This window comes from Falco cherrug, chromosome 1 (genome assembly GCF_023634085.1).
Source record: "Falco cherrug isolate bFalChe1 chromosome 1, bFalChe1.pri, whole genome shotgun sequence".
In the NCBI taxonomy this organism is placed as follows: domain Eukaryota; kingdom Metazoa; phylum Chordata; class Aves; order Falconiformes; family Falconidae; genus Falco; species Falco cherrug.
In genome coordinates, this window is record NC_073697.1 from 119,561,802 (window position 1) to 119,579,181 (window position 17,380).

At 57.4% G+C, this 17,380-nt stretch overlaps 1 protein-coding gene across 3 annotated transcripts; it reads left to right on the forward strand.

Moving 5' to 3' along the window:
- Nucleotides 1-957: 957 nt before the first annotated feature.
- Nucleotides 958-17,380, forward strand: FBF1 (Fas binding factor 1). 3 transcript variants are annotated; one of them, XM_055700635.1, is made up of 31 exons: nucleotides 958-1,068; nucleotides 1,520-1,600; nucleotides 1,941-1,968; nucleotides 2,673-2,714; nucleotides 3,034-3,124; nucleotides 3,580-3,640; nucleotides 4,164-4,214; nucleotides 4,486-4,630; nucleotides 5,167-5,247; nucleotides 6,002-6,121; nucleotides 6,981-7,134; nucleotides 7,365-7,498; nucleotides 7,941-8,043; nucleotides 8,171-8,566; nucleotides 9,220-9,297; nucleotides 9,594-9,688; nucleotides 10,400-10,458; nucleotides 11,234-11,278; nucleotides 11,370-11,504; nucleotides 11,707-11,807; nucleotides 12,223-12,429; nucleotides 12,955-13,062; nucleotides 13,342-13,481; nucleotides 13,771-13,889; nucleotides 14,019-14,141; nucleotides 14,497-14,682; nucleotides 15,443-15,619; nucleotides 15,787-15,924; nucleotides 16,026-16,158; nucleotides 16,513-16,631; nucleotides 17,195-17,380. In XM_055700635.1, exons 2-31 carry the CDS (start codon nucleotides 1,598-1,600, stop codon nucleotides 17,276-17,278), a joined length of 3,456 nt encoding a protein of 1,151 aa, XP_055556610.1. In that variant the 5' UTR covers nucleotides 958-1,068; nucleotides 1,520-1,597; the 3' UTR covers nucleotides 17,279-17,380. The 3 variants fall into 3 exon arrangements, with proteins under 3 accessions (XP_055556610.1, XP_055556608.1, XP_055556609.1); XM_055700633.1 differs by lacking the exon at nucleotides 15,787-15,924; XM_055700634.1 differs by lacking the exon at nucleotides 15,787-15,924 and having other exon boundaries at nucleotides 8,174-8,566.

Here is a 17,380-nt window from a genome sequence, read left to right on the forward strand (position 1 = left end):
ACGCGGTCTGTGACCACAGTTACCTGTCTTGATTTGAGCCATGGAGTCGTTTAAAAAAGTGCCACCTTTTGGCAGAGACTTTAGAAGGAGCCCGTGTTCATGGCTGGCAGCTTGCGTGGTTGGGGGGTCCGCAGGGTGTAATATCTCAAAGCCACGCGTTTCCCCAGGGATTTTCTGGAAGTGCCAACTCAAGTACAGGAGAAAGGCAGGAGCAGGGCTGGCTCTGTCCTGCAGCCAGCTTTGGGAAATGTGAATTTATTTTTTAAACCTGACCCCCACGCAACGCGCTGCTCCCAGCAGTGCCCCTTGCCGCAGGGGCTGCCGTGGGGAGGAGATGGTAAATCTCACCTCTTCGGAGAGATGGGTGCTAATAATAAATAAAAAAATGGGCTGCAGGGAAGAGCTCCAATCGGCCGTGTGGCTGGCAGGGTGTCACGGGGGGGCTGCCGGGGGGGGCTGCCGGGGTCTCCTGCACCCAGCCTGCTGTGCTCCACAGGGGGCTGGGGGCTGTAATCCCCCGGTGCCTGGCCTGGGGCTGGCTCCTTGTGCTCCCGCTGGTGCCCGGGGGTCTCGAAAGGAGGGCTGGCCCGGGGGTCTCGAAAGGAGGGCTGGCGTTGCTCCTTATTGGCGCCAATTAACAACAATTAAACACCAGGCCAGGGCGTTAAAGCCCCGATTTGTGCCAGGGCACGTCCTGGGGGTGGCCGGGGGCACCGCAGCCCCTCTCAGCCCCTCCTGCGGGGGGTGCAGCGCCTGGGGCACCCCCAGCTCCGGGGGCCCGGCGGGGACTACACATCCCATCGTCCCGCGGGGGGGAGGGGCCGGGCCGGGCCGCGCCGGGTGAGCCGCGGCCTTCCCGGGGCGGGTGCGCGGCGTGCTGCGGGTGCGGGCTCGGGGGGCTGGGGGGGTGCGGGCTCGGGGGCTGCGGGTTCGGGGGGCTGCGGGCTCGGCCCTGGGGGGCTGCGGGCTCGGGGTCTGGCGGGCGCTGGCGCGGGGCGCCGGGGTCAGGGGGCAGCGGGCGCCATGGCAACGGGATGCGCAGAGGCGGCGCCGGGGGGCGGTTGAGCGGTAGGTGGGGGGCTCCGCGCCTCCGGACCGCGCACCCCTCGCCTCCAGCAGCGCTTTGCTTGTCCCAGGTCCCCGCGGGTGCCCCGGACCCAAGGGGGGGGGGGGTGGGGGGGTTTCCCTCCCTCTGCCCCTGGCTGCTCCGCAGGCTCTGGGCTAAGCGGGACCCCCCCGGGCTGTGCTGGGGTCGGGGGCGGCCGGAACCTTCTCCCTCCGTGGTTCCCTGGGGGGGGGGTGATGTCCCCGCCGGGCTGCAGGAGCACGAAGCCGGTTTGGGGAGCGGGGGGGGTGTTTTTCAGACTCAAATGGAGCCTTGTTGAGAGGGGCTCGGGGGGTGGGGGCGGCGCGGAGCCAGCCTGGCAGGCTGCAGCCCCCCGAGCCGGAGAGGGACATCTCTGTGGGAGAGGTGCCTCCGGCCGTGGTGGCACATCGGGGAACCCTCCTCTCCCTTCAGGCAGGAGGTTGGTGTGGATGTGACCAGTGGTGCCGGGTCCCCCTGCAAGGTGGAAGAAGAATCCGTAAACGGACGCTGATGGTGAGTGTGGCCCTGTGGTACGGGGCTGAGGCAGGGCTGGGAAATCCGGATCTGATGCTCTGGCAGCTCTGCCTGGAGGCAGAAGTGATCCCAAGGGCTGGAGGGTCCTGCCCAGCTGGCAGTCAGGAGGGGCTGTGCTCACCCGTGTCTCTGAAGTTGGAAATATCTTTGTAGTTCTGCATTTCACTTGTCATTTCCCAAACAGCACGGGCAGGAGGAGGGCCTCGCTGCTGTTTATGGGATGCTCTGGAGAAACCTGCCTCTGGCTTTAGTGTGTTTTGAGAAAGTCCAGGACAGACTTGCCTCATTTTCTAATGAGGGAATTTTTCTTTCTCTCTAGGCTACAAAACCCAAGAAAAGTTTAAGAGGTACGTACATATGCTGCAGGCTTTCCTTTTGCTGTCCGTAGGTGCTTTGATCTGCTGGGAATGCCTGGGGCAGAGGGCGGGGGGACACTCTCAGGTGGCAGTCCTGGCTACTGAAGTGTTTCATGATCCTTGTCTGAAAGTTGCAGATGGTTGAGTGCATCATCATGTTGTTCCTGAACCAGAGATTTTCACCTGCCTCTCACATCAAGCGGATTTGTTTATTGAGGTCCCACATTCTTTTCTTGTGGGCTTTCCCAAATTCAGGGGAGAATTTAAGCATTTGTTTCAGTTCTTCCCATCACCTTATCCCTGTTTGGAGGGATACTGTTTGGAGGCCTCTTGCAGCCCCTGCTACTGAAGCAGTGCTTTTGGGGTTGCCCAGGGACTCGAGATCCTGCGGGGTGAGAGCTCACAGGTTAAGTGCTGCTTGTGGCCAGTGACTAACTGAATACAAAGCAGCTGGTTCATTTGATAAAGATACCCCATTTCTGGCTAAGTGAAGCTAAATTTTTTATCCACAAAATACTGATCAGGTCCTGGCAGTTCTCTCTAGACTGACAAGGAAGGCCTTATGCTGATGATGCTTAAGACCAAAACTTTATTCTAGCAGATTTCCAAAGAGCAAGCCATACTGAAACTGGGAGCTTTCCTATGCCTGCTTGGTGAGCTCACCTGCCTCTACAGCTTAATTTGTCTCATTTCAGGCTCCATCGATGATGTGCTTGGTGACCTCCTGGGCTATGATGGTAAAACGAACCTTCTTCTCAGCTGAAAGGGCAGCGTCCTTCTATTCTTACTCCCCTCCTGGGAGCAGGAGGTGCTGGTGCAACAGCCATTTGCAAGGGGGCTCCAGCTGTGAGGAGGGGATGGAGCAGGGAGCAGGGCTTCTCGGAGTCAGAGGCCATTGAATAGTCTGGACATCAGCTTTTGGGGAGGCAAAGTGAAGTTCACCTCTGATTAAAAGCCTCTGTGGCCCCGGGGTAGACAGCAGATCCCCCTTTGGAGTGCCTAGGTCAGGAATATGCCCGTGTCCATCATCCTCATCTCTCCCCGTCTTGTTTCCAGATGAAACCTCTCTTAAATCTGCCGAAGCTTCCCAGCCAGCTGTGGGCAGCAGTAGGAGAGCCCAGGACACTGGCTTGCAGGCCAGAAAGAAGTGAGTGCCTTTCAGACACAGCCTCTCCTGTGAGAGATCTCACTTGAAGATCTCTTTGTCCTCCCCAAATCCTTCTGATCTGCCCCATCCTTGGCTTTTCCACCTCCCTCCCTGCCCCAACAGTGATTGCCTGGGAAGGCGAGTTATCTTCTGCGATGCCTTTGGGAACTGGGAGCCCAGAGCCCGAAGCTTTCCAGCAAGAGTTGGGTGTCCCCCAGCCTTGTACATCTTCTGTAAATCTGCTTTGTAACAGTTGCTTAAATAGAGCAGTCCCAGCACTGCTGTCCTTTATCCCAGTGCTATTTTAGCCTCATTTTCTCCGTTGTACGATGCGGCTGGTGTGGCAGCCCCGTGTGGTCTCCTCTGCCTCCCGCTGCCTGGCCTGGCTTGGCTGTCCCTGGACACACTGGCCGAGCTCACGTGTGGTGCTGCTAACCCCCGGGCTTGTGTCATAGGTCCATTTTAGAAGATGATTTCTTCGACAGACTCCCTGCGAAGGACATAAATTCTGCAGAGGTGAGTCCAAGGTTCAGGAAAGAGCCTGGGAGTCCCGAGGGCTGGGGCTGAGCCGGGCCAAGGTTGCGGCGGTATCACCCCGGCCAGGTCAGCAGTGGGGTGTCAGCGATGAGCTGTGATGTCTGGCTGAAGAGGTAACCCCTCTCCAGCATCCCAGTGGGGTGGGGACAGGGCGGGGGTGGTGGTGGAAGAAGGGCTTCCTGGTGCCTTGGGTGAGATGGAGCAAAGCTGGGGGGCACGTGCTGCTGCAGCCCAGCCTTCCTGGGTGCACTTTGGGTAAAGTGTTGTAGGAAGGACCTTCACCCAGAGCAATGGCCTTGGGTTTTCCTGATGCTTCTCCTAGAGGCAGCAGGATCTCAGCAAAGGAATTGGGGCACAGGGGGTTTCCAGAGAGGAGGTCACCAGGAGGAGCTGGGCATGTATTCTTCCATCTCATAAAATGGATATCAAGGGATATGGGGTAAGGGGTGAGGAGTTTCCAAAAATCTCTTCCCCTCTGATGTCTCCCCTCCCTGGCATGCAGGGATCCAGTGTCTCCGACACAGACCCGCAAGCTGTGCTGCAGACCCTGAAGGCAAGTCCTTAAATCCCCTCCATCTCCATGCATCCCCTCCATCTCCATGCATCCCCTCCATCTCCATGCATCCCCTCCATCTCCATGCATCCCCTCCATCTCCATGCATCCCCTCCATCTCCATGCATCCCCTCCATCTCCATGCATCCCCTCCATCTCCATGCATCCCCTCCATCTCCGCCCCAGCGCGCTGCCATGGCCTCCAGCACCAGCCTCCGAAGGGAGAAGCAGCTCTCACCCTGCTCCCCATCCTTGTCCTCTTGCTTTCCAGGATATGGATGACATGGAAGCTGATCTCCTGGGAATCCCGAAACCCAGTTCTGGGCCAGGGAAGACAACTGTGAAAGGTCCTGGGAAATGTGACTCCTTGGGAGGAGGAGTAAAAAACACAGGGAAGCTGGTAGCTCCTGAGGAAGGTAAAAAGGAGATTCTGCTATTCTTTTCACACCCTGATTGTAAACGAGCAGGGATATTTTCCTGTCCTTATCTGGGATACGGAGCAAAAAGTGGATTTGTTCCCTAAAATGCTTTTCCTGGTTGCTTTTTGCGGGAGTGTTATTCTGGCCATGTGTTATCCCTTAGGAGATCCCTGGACGTCACTCACACCAGCAGCCGCTGCCACCTCCCACCAAACACCACTCGGCTGTTCCCTGGGGCGGTGCAAAGTGTTTCTGGTGGGGAGCCCCCTGCTCTGGGGGCAAGGAGAGCCAGAGGAGCTACATTTCAGATCTGCCAGTCCCTAAAGTGCCCTGGTCTTCCCCTGGCCCTTTTCTCCTCTGCTTGCAAGGAGACCCCTCCGGAGAGATGTGCACCTGGCAGGGCTGTGGGGGGGTCTGTCCATCACAGCGGGTGCTTTTAGGGGGCTGCCACCCAAAAAGCGACCCTTAGCTAGGGTGGGACAGGGGCATTTCTGCAGTACCTTGTCTCTGAGAGCCGTGGCCTCTCTTTCTAGGAGAGAAAGTGCCTGCGATGGAAAAGAAGGCGCTCTCGTCCCCTGCTGCTCCCCGACACAACAAGAAACTTAACTTTGAAGGTGGGATCTCACTTCACGCGGCTGCGGGGGGGCACTGGGGGCTCTGCCCGTGCTCTTTGCCTGTAGCTTGCCTCGTCTGTTAGCTGGAGGCTTGACTGGTTAATAAGATACGGAGTCCTTCACCCCTATGATGCTAGTGCAAATGTAATCCTTCAGAGGTGACCAAAGGGAAAAAAACCTCTGCATTTGAGGCCCTCCCCAGGACAGGGCTGGGGGGTGATTCCTGGGGGCATTTGCATTTTTATATGTGCTTTGGTTTTTAATGATTGTAACACTTGGGAGCCCCTGTGTCAGGGGGGATTCTGTCCAGCTTCTGAACAGGGGAGTGGTTTCCTGGCACAGCTGAAATCTGGTTCTCAAAGCCTGTGCTTTAACAAAGATCAGGATCTGTTAAAATCACTAATGGGCTTTAGGTGATTTAGGTGGCCTTTCTCCCCTTTTTCTTTGCCTAAGCTGTGTTCAGGCATTAAAGCACCCAAATTTTTGAGTTATTTTCTTCTGGGAGGATGAAAATGTGGAAAAACTGAACGGAAATCTAAGTCTTTGAGTGTTTGAAGTTCAGGGAGACTCAAGGGTATCCCAGGTCCCTGCAGGACCCACGCTCATGGCTTTGGGCAGATACACTCTGCTGTCCCCATGTGCACGTTGCGGGGAACAGTGGCTGGCGTAGTGCAGAACTCTTCTTCTAAATAACGTTGCGTTTGTTTGTTTGTTTTGTTATTCTCTTTTCCTGTACCTGCTGGGTAATTCCCAGATTTAGATGATCCTTTGGCAGGACTTTTATCTGATGAGGAGCAGGATGCTCCCAAGAAACCAGCTCCAACAGGCGCTAAAAACAGCTCTGAGGAAAAACCAGAACAGAGCAAAGAGAAAGGTAAGTGGGGTTGCTCAGTGCATCCTTTGTATTACATAAATCAGCAGCATGGATTAGTCTGTGTGAGATCCAAAATTATTACATTGAAAGCCACCTAGTCCTACCTCTTATTAACCAGTAACGTAATTTATAGAGCAGCTTGGTAACAGGGTTAATTGTGCCACAGCTCACCAAGTGCTTGATACTTGCAGTGCGCCACAGATTACGGAGCTGAGCTTTCCTTTCCAGGAATGGAGGCTCTGATCTTACCTTTGACCTCATCCAGCCCGTTCTGCACGCATTGCCAACTGAGAACAAATTTTCTGGGTCAGGATTTGGGTGTCTGAGAGCAGCACCGGTCCGTGCCACACCACAACTGGGGCACCTCTGGGTGGGATCCAGCTGTGGCTGTGTTACAGGCACTTGTCCCTCTTGTTCCTGCAGCAGGGATGCTAATGGGTCTGAGGGTCCCCTAAAATCACCTTTCACCCTGATAAATCTACTCTGGATGCAAGTAGCAGCTGGTGGGTTAGGGCAAGGACTAAGGTGTGTTGGTAGAGAGGGACTTTAGGCAAAAGGGGACAGGAATTATCTGACTGGAAACTTTCAAAGGTAAAGAAGCTCCTGGCGTTATCCAGAGCTGGAAACCCCAGTGTCAGTGGCACCCAGCAGTGTCCCATCAGTGGATGCATGGCTGCAGACCAGGCAGTAGTGCATTGCCGCTGTGTTACTTGCTGTGAGATCTGTTCGCTGATCTTAAAAATTACTTTTTTAAATGGTCCTGAGAGATAAGAGCAGGCAGGGATGCTTTGATCTCCTGTTTAAAAAAAAAAAAAAAAAGCCCTGATCAAACCTTTACCATGTGTGATCCCATCCACAGAGCCACCTCCACCCCAGACGCCCCTGCACACTGTGGCCCCAGTCCAGAGGAGGGCTGAGCTCACTTTTGAAGATACCGATGATGACCTGATGCATGCGCTGGGACTTGGCAGTGGCTCAAAAGGAGCTGAGAAGCAGGGAAAGAAGGCAGAAAAGTAAGGGCAATGAAGAGGCAGTGAGGGTAAAGCAGGGGATGGCTTGTGCGTTGGGATGGTGCCAGCATGCTGGGGGGGACGGGGATGCTGGAGCTTCTGCCTGTGGGTCCCAGAAAGGGGCAAGAGCAGCCTTGTTTCACAGAGAAGAGCCAGAGCACCCTGGCAAGGCTGTGTGACAAGAAACAGCCCTGCCTCCCAGGGAAACCTATCTGCCACTGTGTCACCAACAGAGAGGTGCTCCGGCCAGCCCGCTCCAAGCTGGATGAGTTGCTGGGACGAAATTCCGTGGCCAAAATCCTGGAACAGCCAGGCACAGGAGAGCGCAGAGAGTTCAAACTGGATAAGAAGTACCAAAAGCAGCCAGGTGAGCGTGGCCAGGGATGCTGGGAAGGTCTGCAGAGGTGATGGCGTTGGCTTGGGAGGGCGAGATTGATTTCTAATGTCCTTGAAGGGGAAATACCCTTTCTGTAGTGGTCAGCAGGGTGGCTAATGGGCTCCCAGTCAGCTCTGGGGCAAAGGTGACTGATGCAAAGGTGTTGCACCCTGCCTTCGAGGCAGCCTGGGGGCATTTGCACAGCAGCTGTAACTCACTTGCCTTTGGACATGGACTGATTCTCAGCAAAGCAACTTTTCCCAGCCACGTGGAGGAGACACGTTGCTCGCAGGTTTCCAGGGAAGATGTTTCCAGCTGTGTCTTCCCAGAGGCAGCAATCGCAGTGGGAATTGCAGGGGAGGAGGAGGAGGGCTGGTGTCTTTGCAAACAGCCGCTCCTCTAGGCGCTGACTCAAAGCTGCTTGTCTGAACAGAGAAGGAAGACGGCTGGGACAAGGAGGATTTTGTCTTTGGAGCGTACCAGCCGACGGTGGCCTCCATGCCCAAGGGCCAGCTGGCGAGGAGGCAGCCTGTGGGGTATTGTGCTCTGCGTGTGGAGCTCCAGCCAGCAGCCACGCTGGCCCCGCGGCAGAGCGGGCAGGGTCCCCGGGCAGGGTCCCCGGGGTCCTCTCACAGGCACGTATGTGACTGCTTCTCCTTGCAGCAGGTTTCCAGCCGAGAACAGCAGCGAACCAAAACCAGAACCCCGCTCCAAATCTCCTCCTTCAGCCAGCCACAGCCCTGTGCGGAGCAGCCGGACTAGAGGTGACTGGCTGGGCTTGAAAGATGAGGATTTTATGGATTTGAAGCCAACATCTGCAGCAAAAGCCAGTCCTGCAGTGAGCTACCCCAGCCCTGGCACAGCCCAGCAGCCCGGCCCCACCAGCCAGCTCCCGGCTGCAGAGGCAGTGCTGGCTAAACCTGACCCGCTGGAGGAAGACAACTGGCTGAGTGCTGCCTTGTCTCGCAAGAAAGCCCAAGCACAGGCGAAGGCTCAGGAGCAAAGTGCCAAGCCCTTGGAGTCCCCAGAAGGAGGGCTGGATCCCCACTCTCCTGTCAGGTAAAAGCACAGTTGGTGGCCACAGGGCTCCCATCATGCAGCTGCTCCAACAGGACGTCTCAGAAATCCTCTGCTCGGATTTAAGAAATCCATTTTAAGCGCTCTCTTCCCTCGGGTTGGGTTAATAACGCAGAGGTTTCTCCCACTGGTGCAGCCTGCAGGGCCATCGCACCTCTGGGCTCTCCTTCTAGTCATGGCTGAGATTGCACGTGCTGCCCCAGGTCCTGTGGGATTGTCCTGGATCAGCATACCCCCACGAGCTCCACGCATGCTCCTCATTCCTGCCTTCTTTCCCCTTCATTCCTCCTAGTTCCAGGAAAACCACCTCCTCCAGCTGAGTTGGCACAGACGGGTTCAGGCTTGTGCCATTGGGATGGGACTCAGAAGTGAATTGCAGAGAAGCAGCCGTGTGTGTCGTGGGCAGGGGCATGTTGCCCAGGGGAAGGGGGTGGATGCAGCAAGGAGGAACTGGTGTTCCTCCAGAGATGGAGGTTCTGAGGTGTCTTTGCTCCCTCTGAAGCCAACAGGTTGAATCCTGCCGCAGCTGAGTGGGATAGGTTTTCACCTGCAAGGCAGGAACTGGTGTTGAGGGAAAGGATCTTGTCTTTCCTTGCCTCCTGGGCTCTCCCCCATGGGATGTTTTTTGCTTCCAGCCAGCCAGCCAGCCCCGCAGGAGCACCGCAGCAGGCAGCTGTCCCGCAGGACCAGACAGCGAGTGCAGATGGCTCCAGGTGAGGCCTCCTTCACCTTTCAGACACCTCCACAAGGGAGAATTCCTGTGGGAAGCGGCTGCATGTGTAGGTGGGGGAGCGGGGAGGGCTGGTAGCCAGCCGTGACCACTTTGGTCTGGGACCTGTGTAACCGGGAAGGAAGGCAGCGCTGAAGGATCGTCGGGCTCTTGCCTGTTCGATCACAGTGTGACAGCCAAGCTTTAAACTTACAAAAATGCCAAGCGGGATAATGTCTGCGTGCCTCTCCCTGCGCTGTGACACTGCTGTGCGTCACTTGTGTCTCTGTGCCCACACAGGCAGCCGGTCCCCTGGCTCAGCACCGCGAAACAAGCCTTGGTTCAACCATCGGATCCTGCGAAGGGGCATCCCTCCAGAAATGCCGGTGCCTTGGGTGCGTTTCCTGTGGTTGTACCGTTTGGGCAGCAGAGATTTGTACAGTTTGGTATGCGGAGAAGGGCCTCCCTGCCCTGAAAAAAAACCAAAACCAACCCCCCAAAAAAGGCAGGAACCACAGCACTTCCCTTGGCCACATGAATGCTGCCCAGGCTTTGACCAGCCATTGTCGGAGCAGGTTGCTGAGCTGCAGGATCCCACCATCCCCATTTCAGCTGGTGTGCTGGGGCACACTGAGCTCCGCAGTGCTGCCTTTGGGGTTTCAGAAGGCTGTGAGGGACTCGCTTTGCCTGAGCAATGGGTGTGCATAAGTTCACGCTGCCCCATCTGTCTTCCCTTTGCTGCCCCCACACTTGTCCCACCAGTGCTATGTGCTGGAAAGACCCCCTTCTGCTCTGGGCTGTGGCTGTGCACCGGTTCAGAGGCCGCTGAAAGTGGCTTAGGGGACCCAGTCTCCTCCCTAGGTGAAGGAGATGGAGGAGGAGCTGTGCTTTGTCCCCTGATTTACTCTGCAGAGCAGAGTCCCACCGTTGTGTGTGGAGTGGGGATGCAGACACGGACAAGCCTGTCTGACCCTCTGCCCCCATTGCCAGCTCCCAGAGCGGAGCGCGACCCTCATCGCTGTGCCCAGGAGACCCAGGCCCTCATCCTGCTGGGAGGGAATGGTTCCCATTGCTATATTCAAATCATGGACTTGTCCAATTTTCAGCCTCTACAGGCTCATTCCCAGGAAAGCAGGAGGCGCCAGGCCCTGCCCTGCTCACTCAGGTAGGTGTGCTGGGTCCGTGCCCCGAGTGGTGCAGGATCAGGGCAGCGATCGCGAGCCCTCCGCTGCCGACTCGCCGCCATCCCACTCGGTCCGTGCTCCCTCGGCCTGAGGAAGGATGTGCCCCACTTTGCATCTCTGGGAAGCCGTGTTCATGGAGGCAAAGAGTTTGGAGCTCCCCGAGGTGCCACAAGTTGCGTTTATCAGGCCAAAGCACGGGTGCTATGGATGCTTTGTAAATCATGTGTGTTTATAGCCCTGCATGGCCTGAGCAGCATTTACACAGTTCCCCAGGCATATATATATATATTATATTAACTAGACAACAGAGGCTCCAGGTGATAAAGGACTTTTTCTTCAGTTGATTTTCCCCAGTATAGTGTTGAAGATGCTCTGAGATTATTTCTAGACAACTGAAGGAGAATTGAAGCCTTTCACAGAGAAGGCAGCTCTTGCTTGGTCTTTGAAGCCTCTCCTCATCCAGCTGGGCCTCCTCGCCCTGCCCTGGTGGTGGGACACATGTTGTCTCCCAGAGGGCTTGTGGTCTCAGCCTTGATTCTGCCCCCAGAGAAGGAAGAGCGCAGCATGCTTGTGTCTGGGGTGGGGGCTGCCGAGTGTCACCTGGGGAGAAGGGACCCACGCCAGCACTGGGATTGGGCTGGGGAGGGGGTGGGGGTGGTACTGCAGTAGGCTGGAGATGGATCGCCGTTTCCAGGCTAGGAGGAGATGTTCTCCCCAGGGCTTTACCTCCCTGAGAGCATCCCTGTGTCTCCGCAGGTTCCTGCACCCAGGGCACATGTCCAGGCTGCCCCGCAGCTGCAGGTAAGGCAGGTGCCTTCTTTTGGAGGCTGATGGCCGCACCACAAAGCCACTGATCCTGAAGGACCTCAATCTTCTCTCTCCATCCTTGTAGGCAGAGTTCTCGGCCCCGGGCTTGCAGCATGAGACGAGGCAGGGGGCTCCCGCAGCCCAGCTCCATGAGGATGCATCAGGCTGCCAGGCAGCACTGCTGAGCGCCCAGGCCCGTGTGGCAGAGCTGGAGAGCCAGGTGAGCCCCATTGCCTGCTGAATGGGGGACCACGGGTGACCCAGAGGGAGGAGAAGGAGCCATATCCTGTCCCAATAGCATCAGGGTGACAGGGGAGAGAGGTGAAACCTCCCTGTCCAGAGATGCCTATGGCCACCAAGTGCTGCTGTGGGAGTTCTGTCCCCAGGGCAGCAGAAGGACTTTCTCTCCGGGTGCCTGGCAGGTCCGAATGCTGGAGCTGGAGCGGACACAGCGCAAACTGTTGCTGGAAAATCTCCAGCAGCGGCACCAGGAGGAACTGAATCTCCTTGAGAGCACCCACAGGTACCAGCCTCTCACCTGTGCTTCCCTCCTTGCCTACAGCTCTGTCTCTCCTGGGGTGGGAGTGCTGGGATGCTTCCCAAATCCGCCCCTGGGGCAGGTGGGCGCAGAGCCATGTCGATGTGGACATGGTGGGGGCAGAGAGCAGCCCCACAGGTGAGCCAACATGGGAGTCCACTCTCACCACCACTGTCCCCTGGGTGACAAGGAGGAGGGGCTGGTCCCATTGCCAGCGCACCCCCAACCAGGCAGCACACTGGGCAGTAGCAGGAGGGTTCAGGGCTCAGGTCTGCGTGTTTCGCCATGCACACAGCAACACTGATCTGCTCCCAAACCCCTGTGTGCGCTCTGGGGGGGGGGAGTGCTGGGTATTGCTGTGGAAGCAACACTTCTTCCTGGCTGTGACCTCTCGGGGCAGGAACCAGGTGAAGGTGGTGGAGGACACCTACGGGCAGCGGGAGGAGAGGCTGCGGCTGGAGAAGGAGCAGCTGATGTCTCAGCTTCTGCTGCAGAGCCAGGATGCGGAGCGGGCACGGGCAGAGCTGCTGGCGCAGCACCAGCAGCGCCTGGCCACGCTGGAGCAGCAGAACAAGCTGGAGATGGAGCGTCTGCAAGAGCTGCAGAGGTGAGAGTGGCACGAGTGGCACACACGTGTGGCTGGTACCCACAGTCTCAGCGAAGGAACCAGGGAGTGGTTTGGGGACATGGTGAAAGGAGAAACCAGACTCCAGAAGCACTGGGTTGTGGGCAGCTTGGTGCCTTTTGGAACGGGGATTTGCTTTGTAGGTGGACACAGGGAGATCTGACTGGAGACATGGTTTCAGAGTGAATGCATTGTATTTTGAAAGACGCTGAACCCAATGTTTTATCTTCCCCCAAATCCCTTTTATTCAGGTCAGTGAGTCACTGATGTCCGCATAGTTTGGGTCAATGACAAATCAGTTTTTGGTAGAGGAGCTCATAACCCCAAAATTGGGCCCATCCCAAATGTGGATGCCTGTCGGTGGAATGCCCCAGGACAGACCCCCATGCCAGCTCAGCTCCTGGCACCTGATTCTCAGCCCCACAACCAAGCCTCTCCCACAGTGCCCATCATGGGGAGCACTGGTTTGTGCCAGCCTGTGGCAGGCTCCTTCCCCGTGTCCCGCAGGGTGTCTGTCCAGGAGATGCGCAAAGACCACGAAGAGCAGCTGCAGCGGCTGAAGCGGCTGAAAGACCAGGAGATCGATGCAGTGACCAGCGCCACATCGTACACCAGGTACTGACAGTTGTGTTCCCACATTGGTCCCTGGCCACAGCATTCCCTGTCCTACACGAACCAGGCTTGGACCATGGCAACAGGGGCCATCCCTGAGCTGTGTAATACCCGTCAGTGCCCCCCGTAAGCAGGAGCTGCATCTTCCTACTGCTCTGCTGTGACCCAGAGAGGTTCAGGGCAGGGCTGCCCAGCCTTTGGGCCACCAAATATCCCCCTCTCCATTGCGGTGAGATGAAGTGTGTCCCACAGGGGTGACCCTCCCCTCGCTTCTCTCTGCAGGTCTCTGAATGGCATCATCGAGCAGATGGAGAAGTTCTCCAGCAACTTGCATGACCTCTCGCGAAAGGTGGAGGCCACACACCACACCACCTCCCAGGAGCTGGCCATGGGGGTACGGCAGCGGGACGAGCAGCTCAAGGGTATGTCTGCCGTTCCTCTGTGCCGCAGCGGCTGCAGGGTCTCCACCGGAGCTGGGGGTACCCAGAAAACAAGGAGAAGTTGCTCTGAGTCAGCCAGAGGCTGGGAGCTGAGGCTGGCAAAGCCTTGCCTGCCTTGGTCACTGGACATCTCGGGGTCTTCCTTTTACAAAGCAGTGTCCTGGGGATGTGCCAAGGGTGATGAGCACAAACACACACAGTTTTTCTGTGAACATGGTGTGGATAGAAGGGAAGAACTTCCCGCCTCATGCTGCTCGTGCCTCTCCCCAAGTGCTCCAGGACAGGCTATCGCAGCAGCAGAGGGACATGGAGGAGGAGCGGAGCCGACTCCAGGAGGTGATCGCTAAAATGGAGGCCAGGCTGAGTGAGCAGACTCGGCTGCTGGAGCAGGTGAGCCCACACTGTGTCCTCTGCCCGGGTCGGCCCTCCTGTCTGGGTATGGGGTACGTGTCTCACCAACTGGAGGTTCCTGGCCTGGAGGTTGTGAATAGCATCTGTCTCCTCTGTGTCTGAACGCAGGAGCGATGGAGGGCAACGGCAGAGCAATCCAAAGTGGAATCACTGCAGCACTCACTGGAGGAGCAGCGGCGAGTCATGACCCAGCAGCTGTCCATGGAGCGAGCAGAGCTGGAGAGGGCAAAGGTGAGGTGGGGCAGACATCTCCAGGGCTGCACTGCATTGTGTGGTGGAGGCAAGAGCTGGGTGCTGGGCTGCAGCATCCTTCTGCAGCTCTCTGCCTCCTCAGCCTCACACAGGGTGAATCGCAGTCAGGCCAGCCCTCTGGCTCACGGATGCAGGAGGCCGCGGTGTGTGCGCATGGCACGTGCTGGTTCTTGAGGAACATGGGACCAGAGCTCTGCGTGCAGGGTTCACACCAGGCACCATGGGCTTGAACCAGCCCCTAGATGTTGCGCGGCAGAGATGGGTTAAAGGAGAAAAATCCTGTGGCGAATGGGACTTAGTGCTTCTTCTCTCCCTCTCTGGCAACGCTCCCCAGAGTGCTCTGCTGGAAGAGCAGAAGTCCGTGATGCAGAAGTGCTCGGAGGAGCGACGGAAGCTGGCAGCCGAGTGGGCTGAATTTCACACCCAGCAGCAGCTGAGGAAGGAGCAGATGGAGCGCAACATGGACCAAGCCCTGAAGATGGACTCACAGAGAGAGGGCACCATCATGAGCCTGGCCAAGGTACCACAGTAGAGCCCCTTTCCATGGCCTCCAGCACCACCTGGCAGCTCACGGATGGGTCCTGCCCACCGGGGAGATGTTCAGCCCTGCCTTCAGGTGTTTAAAACAAGTTTTAAGAGACACCACTGCGGTGGTGAGAATCGGGCTGTTCCAGGAGCAGCCTCCACCAGCCTGTTTTAGATGTTGACTGAAGCATCAGTCACCTCTGTCTCTCCCCTTTGCCTGTGAGGAGTTTGGGCAGCCAGACCAGGCACAGCCGCCTCCATTGTAAGTCTGGTGAGAGGAAACCCCCATGGTCGGTTAAACAGAACCTCCCCATGCCATGGGGACATGTTTGGAGCCAGTTCTCCCCCCTGGAGCTGTCCAGAGGAGATATGTGGCACAGACTGTGGCAGAGCTGCATTTCTGAGGGCTGCCAGGGTGGAAAATAACCATTCAGGCTGGGTATTTCCACTGCTGACAAACTGCCAAGCCTTGAGCATGTTTTAGAGTGTGTAGCATGGGTGAGGGGCTCCGTCCTTTCTGGGGAAGGAGTGTGTGTGTGTGTGCGCGCCTGTACAATCCCAGCTCTGCCAACCCTGCTGCCCAAGGGTGGGTGGATGAGAGCATTGGTTGGGTACCTGGTGGTGTTGCTCTGCACCCCAAACTGGCAAACACAAGAAGGAAAACAGGGGCAGATCTCTCCCATCACTTGGGGGGACATGAGATAGTGTCCAGGATAGGGCAGGTAGTGCATTGATTTTCCCCATGCCCATCCCAGGAGCAGGCAGAGCTGAAGATCTGGAGCCATGAGCTGAAAACCAAGGAGGAGCAGCTGGTGAGGGACAGGGAGCTGCTGGACAAGTCCTGGCAGGAGCTGAGGCTGGAGAAGGAGAAGGTGAACAGGGCCACACTGCGCATCCAGCAGCAGGAGGAGGAGATTAAAAGCACGACCAAGGTAAGTGGAGCACCTGCGCTGCAATTCACAGCTGGGGTTTCACATCCCTCCCTGAGTGGTGAATCCCAACGCTGTCCTGGGAGGGGAACAGGGGGTGCACAAAGGAGCCCTGCCCCAGGGCAGCGAGAGTCCCTGTCCCCAGCCTCCTCAGCTGCTCTGCCTTGCAGCTCTCATCCCAGAAGTACAAGGAAGGGGAGCAAGCCCTGCAAGAGGCGTGCAGGATAGAGTCGGAGCACCAGAGGAGGCTGCAGGTCATGGAGCAGCAGCTGGAGCAGCTGAAGCAGCAGGAACAGCGTCTTCACGAGGCAAATACTCCCTTGCCTTTCCTTCTTGGCCTGGGGCTGCTGTGCCAAGGGCCTGAACCTTTGCCAACAGTTTCTCTCTCTTTCTCCCGGGGATGGGGCAGGAGCGACTGAGCATGGCTCGCCAGAGGAGACAGCTCGAACAGATACGTGAGGAACTGCCCACCAACTCTGCGATGCTGCTGAACACAAACCAGGGCCTCAGTGCCCCTAGGAAAGGCCTCTCCAGCACACCGTGTAAGGCTTCCTGCACGCTGCTGGGGGAGGGGGGGGGGACATGCTGGGGGCCAGTTGCACTTGTATTCCACTTCTCAGGAGGCTTGGGATGTTCCTGGGGGCTCATCACACACTCAGATGTGAGTTGGCCTCCTCATCCTCTGAAGGAGCTCAGCAGAGACCTCTGAGCCAGGGCAGTGCCAGGAGGGGGTAGAGGGGGCAGGAAGGGAGAGGCAGGTGGATTAAAGGCCGTTTGCAGTGGGAGGTTGGGGAGGACCCTGCTGCAGGGACATGCAGGCAGCAAAAAAAGGGACACTTGTCCGTCTGCTGTTCCTCTAACAGCAGCGGTACCACACGGTTGGGCTCTTGTTCCAGGTTTTCCACTTCCCACCAGCGCGCTCCCTTGGCATAGCCCAGGGGGTAGCAGGGACACTGGGGCTGGCCCCACCGAGCTCTACGCCACATTGTTGCTGCTGAAGCACAGGGCCCAGCAGGTGAGGTGGTGGGAAACCAGGGCTGGAAAGGGCTTCAAACCAGCTGGGTGGGAGCAGGGCTGGGTGAAGCCTGGGTTGAGCCTGACAGCCACAGGGTGGGTGTGAGATCGTTGCTGAGCTGCTGGGCTGGGTGGGCTCGCAGAAGCCGTGGGCACCTAGAAGAGTGATACCAGCAGCAAGGGTTGGTGCGTCCTCACGGCTTGTTTCAGGCTGATTGATAACATCCTTGGCTTGATGGCATTGCCCCATCCCCGGGTGGCAGAAGCCAGCTCTGCTGGGCTCTGGCTTCATGATGTCCCCATCCTCAGCCCCCTGCTTCCCTGCTGGGTCCTTCCCCAGGCAGGGATGCTCTTTGAGGCTTCCTCTGTGGGTCTCACTCAGTGTGAGGTTATGGGCTCTGTGGGGAGCCCGTACACCCCGGGGGCTACCACAGATGGGTACCTGCCCGCTGCTCGCTGCATGGAGGAGGGTTTGGGATACTCCCATCACTCGTGAGCAGCACCCTGGCCTGTGACCCCATTTCTGTGGCACTCTGATATCCGTGCCATCTATCCCTCTCTTAGGACCATGATTTCTTAGAGAAGGAGCAGTTCTTCCTGGACACCCTGAAGAAAGCAACCTACAACACTTCATCTCTGTCAGGCTGAGGAGGTGGCATCCCCACGCACCCCAAGGGATGGCTGTGCCTGTCCACGCAGGAGGCTGCTGTGGAGGAAAACAAACAATAAATAATCCCAGTTCTCTGCTGA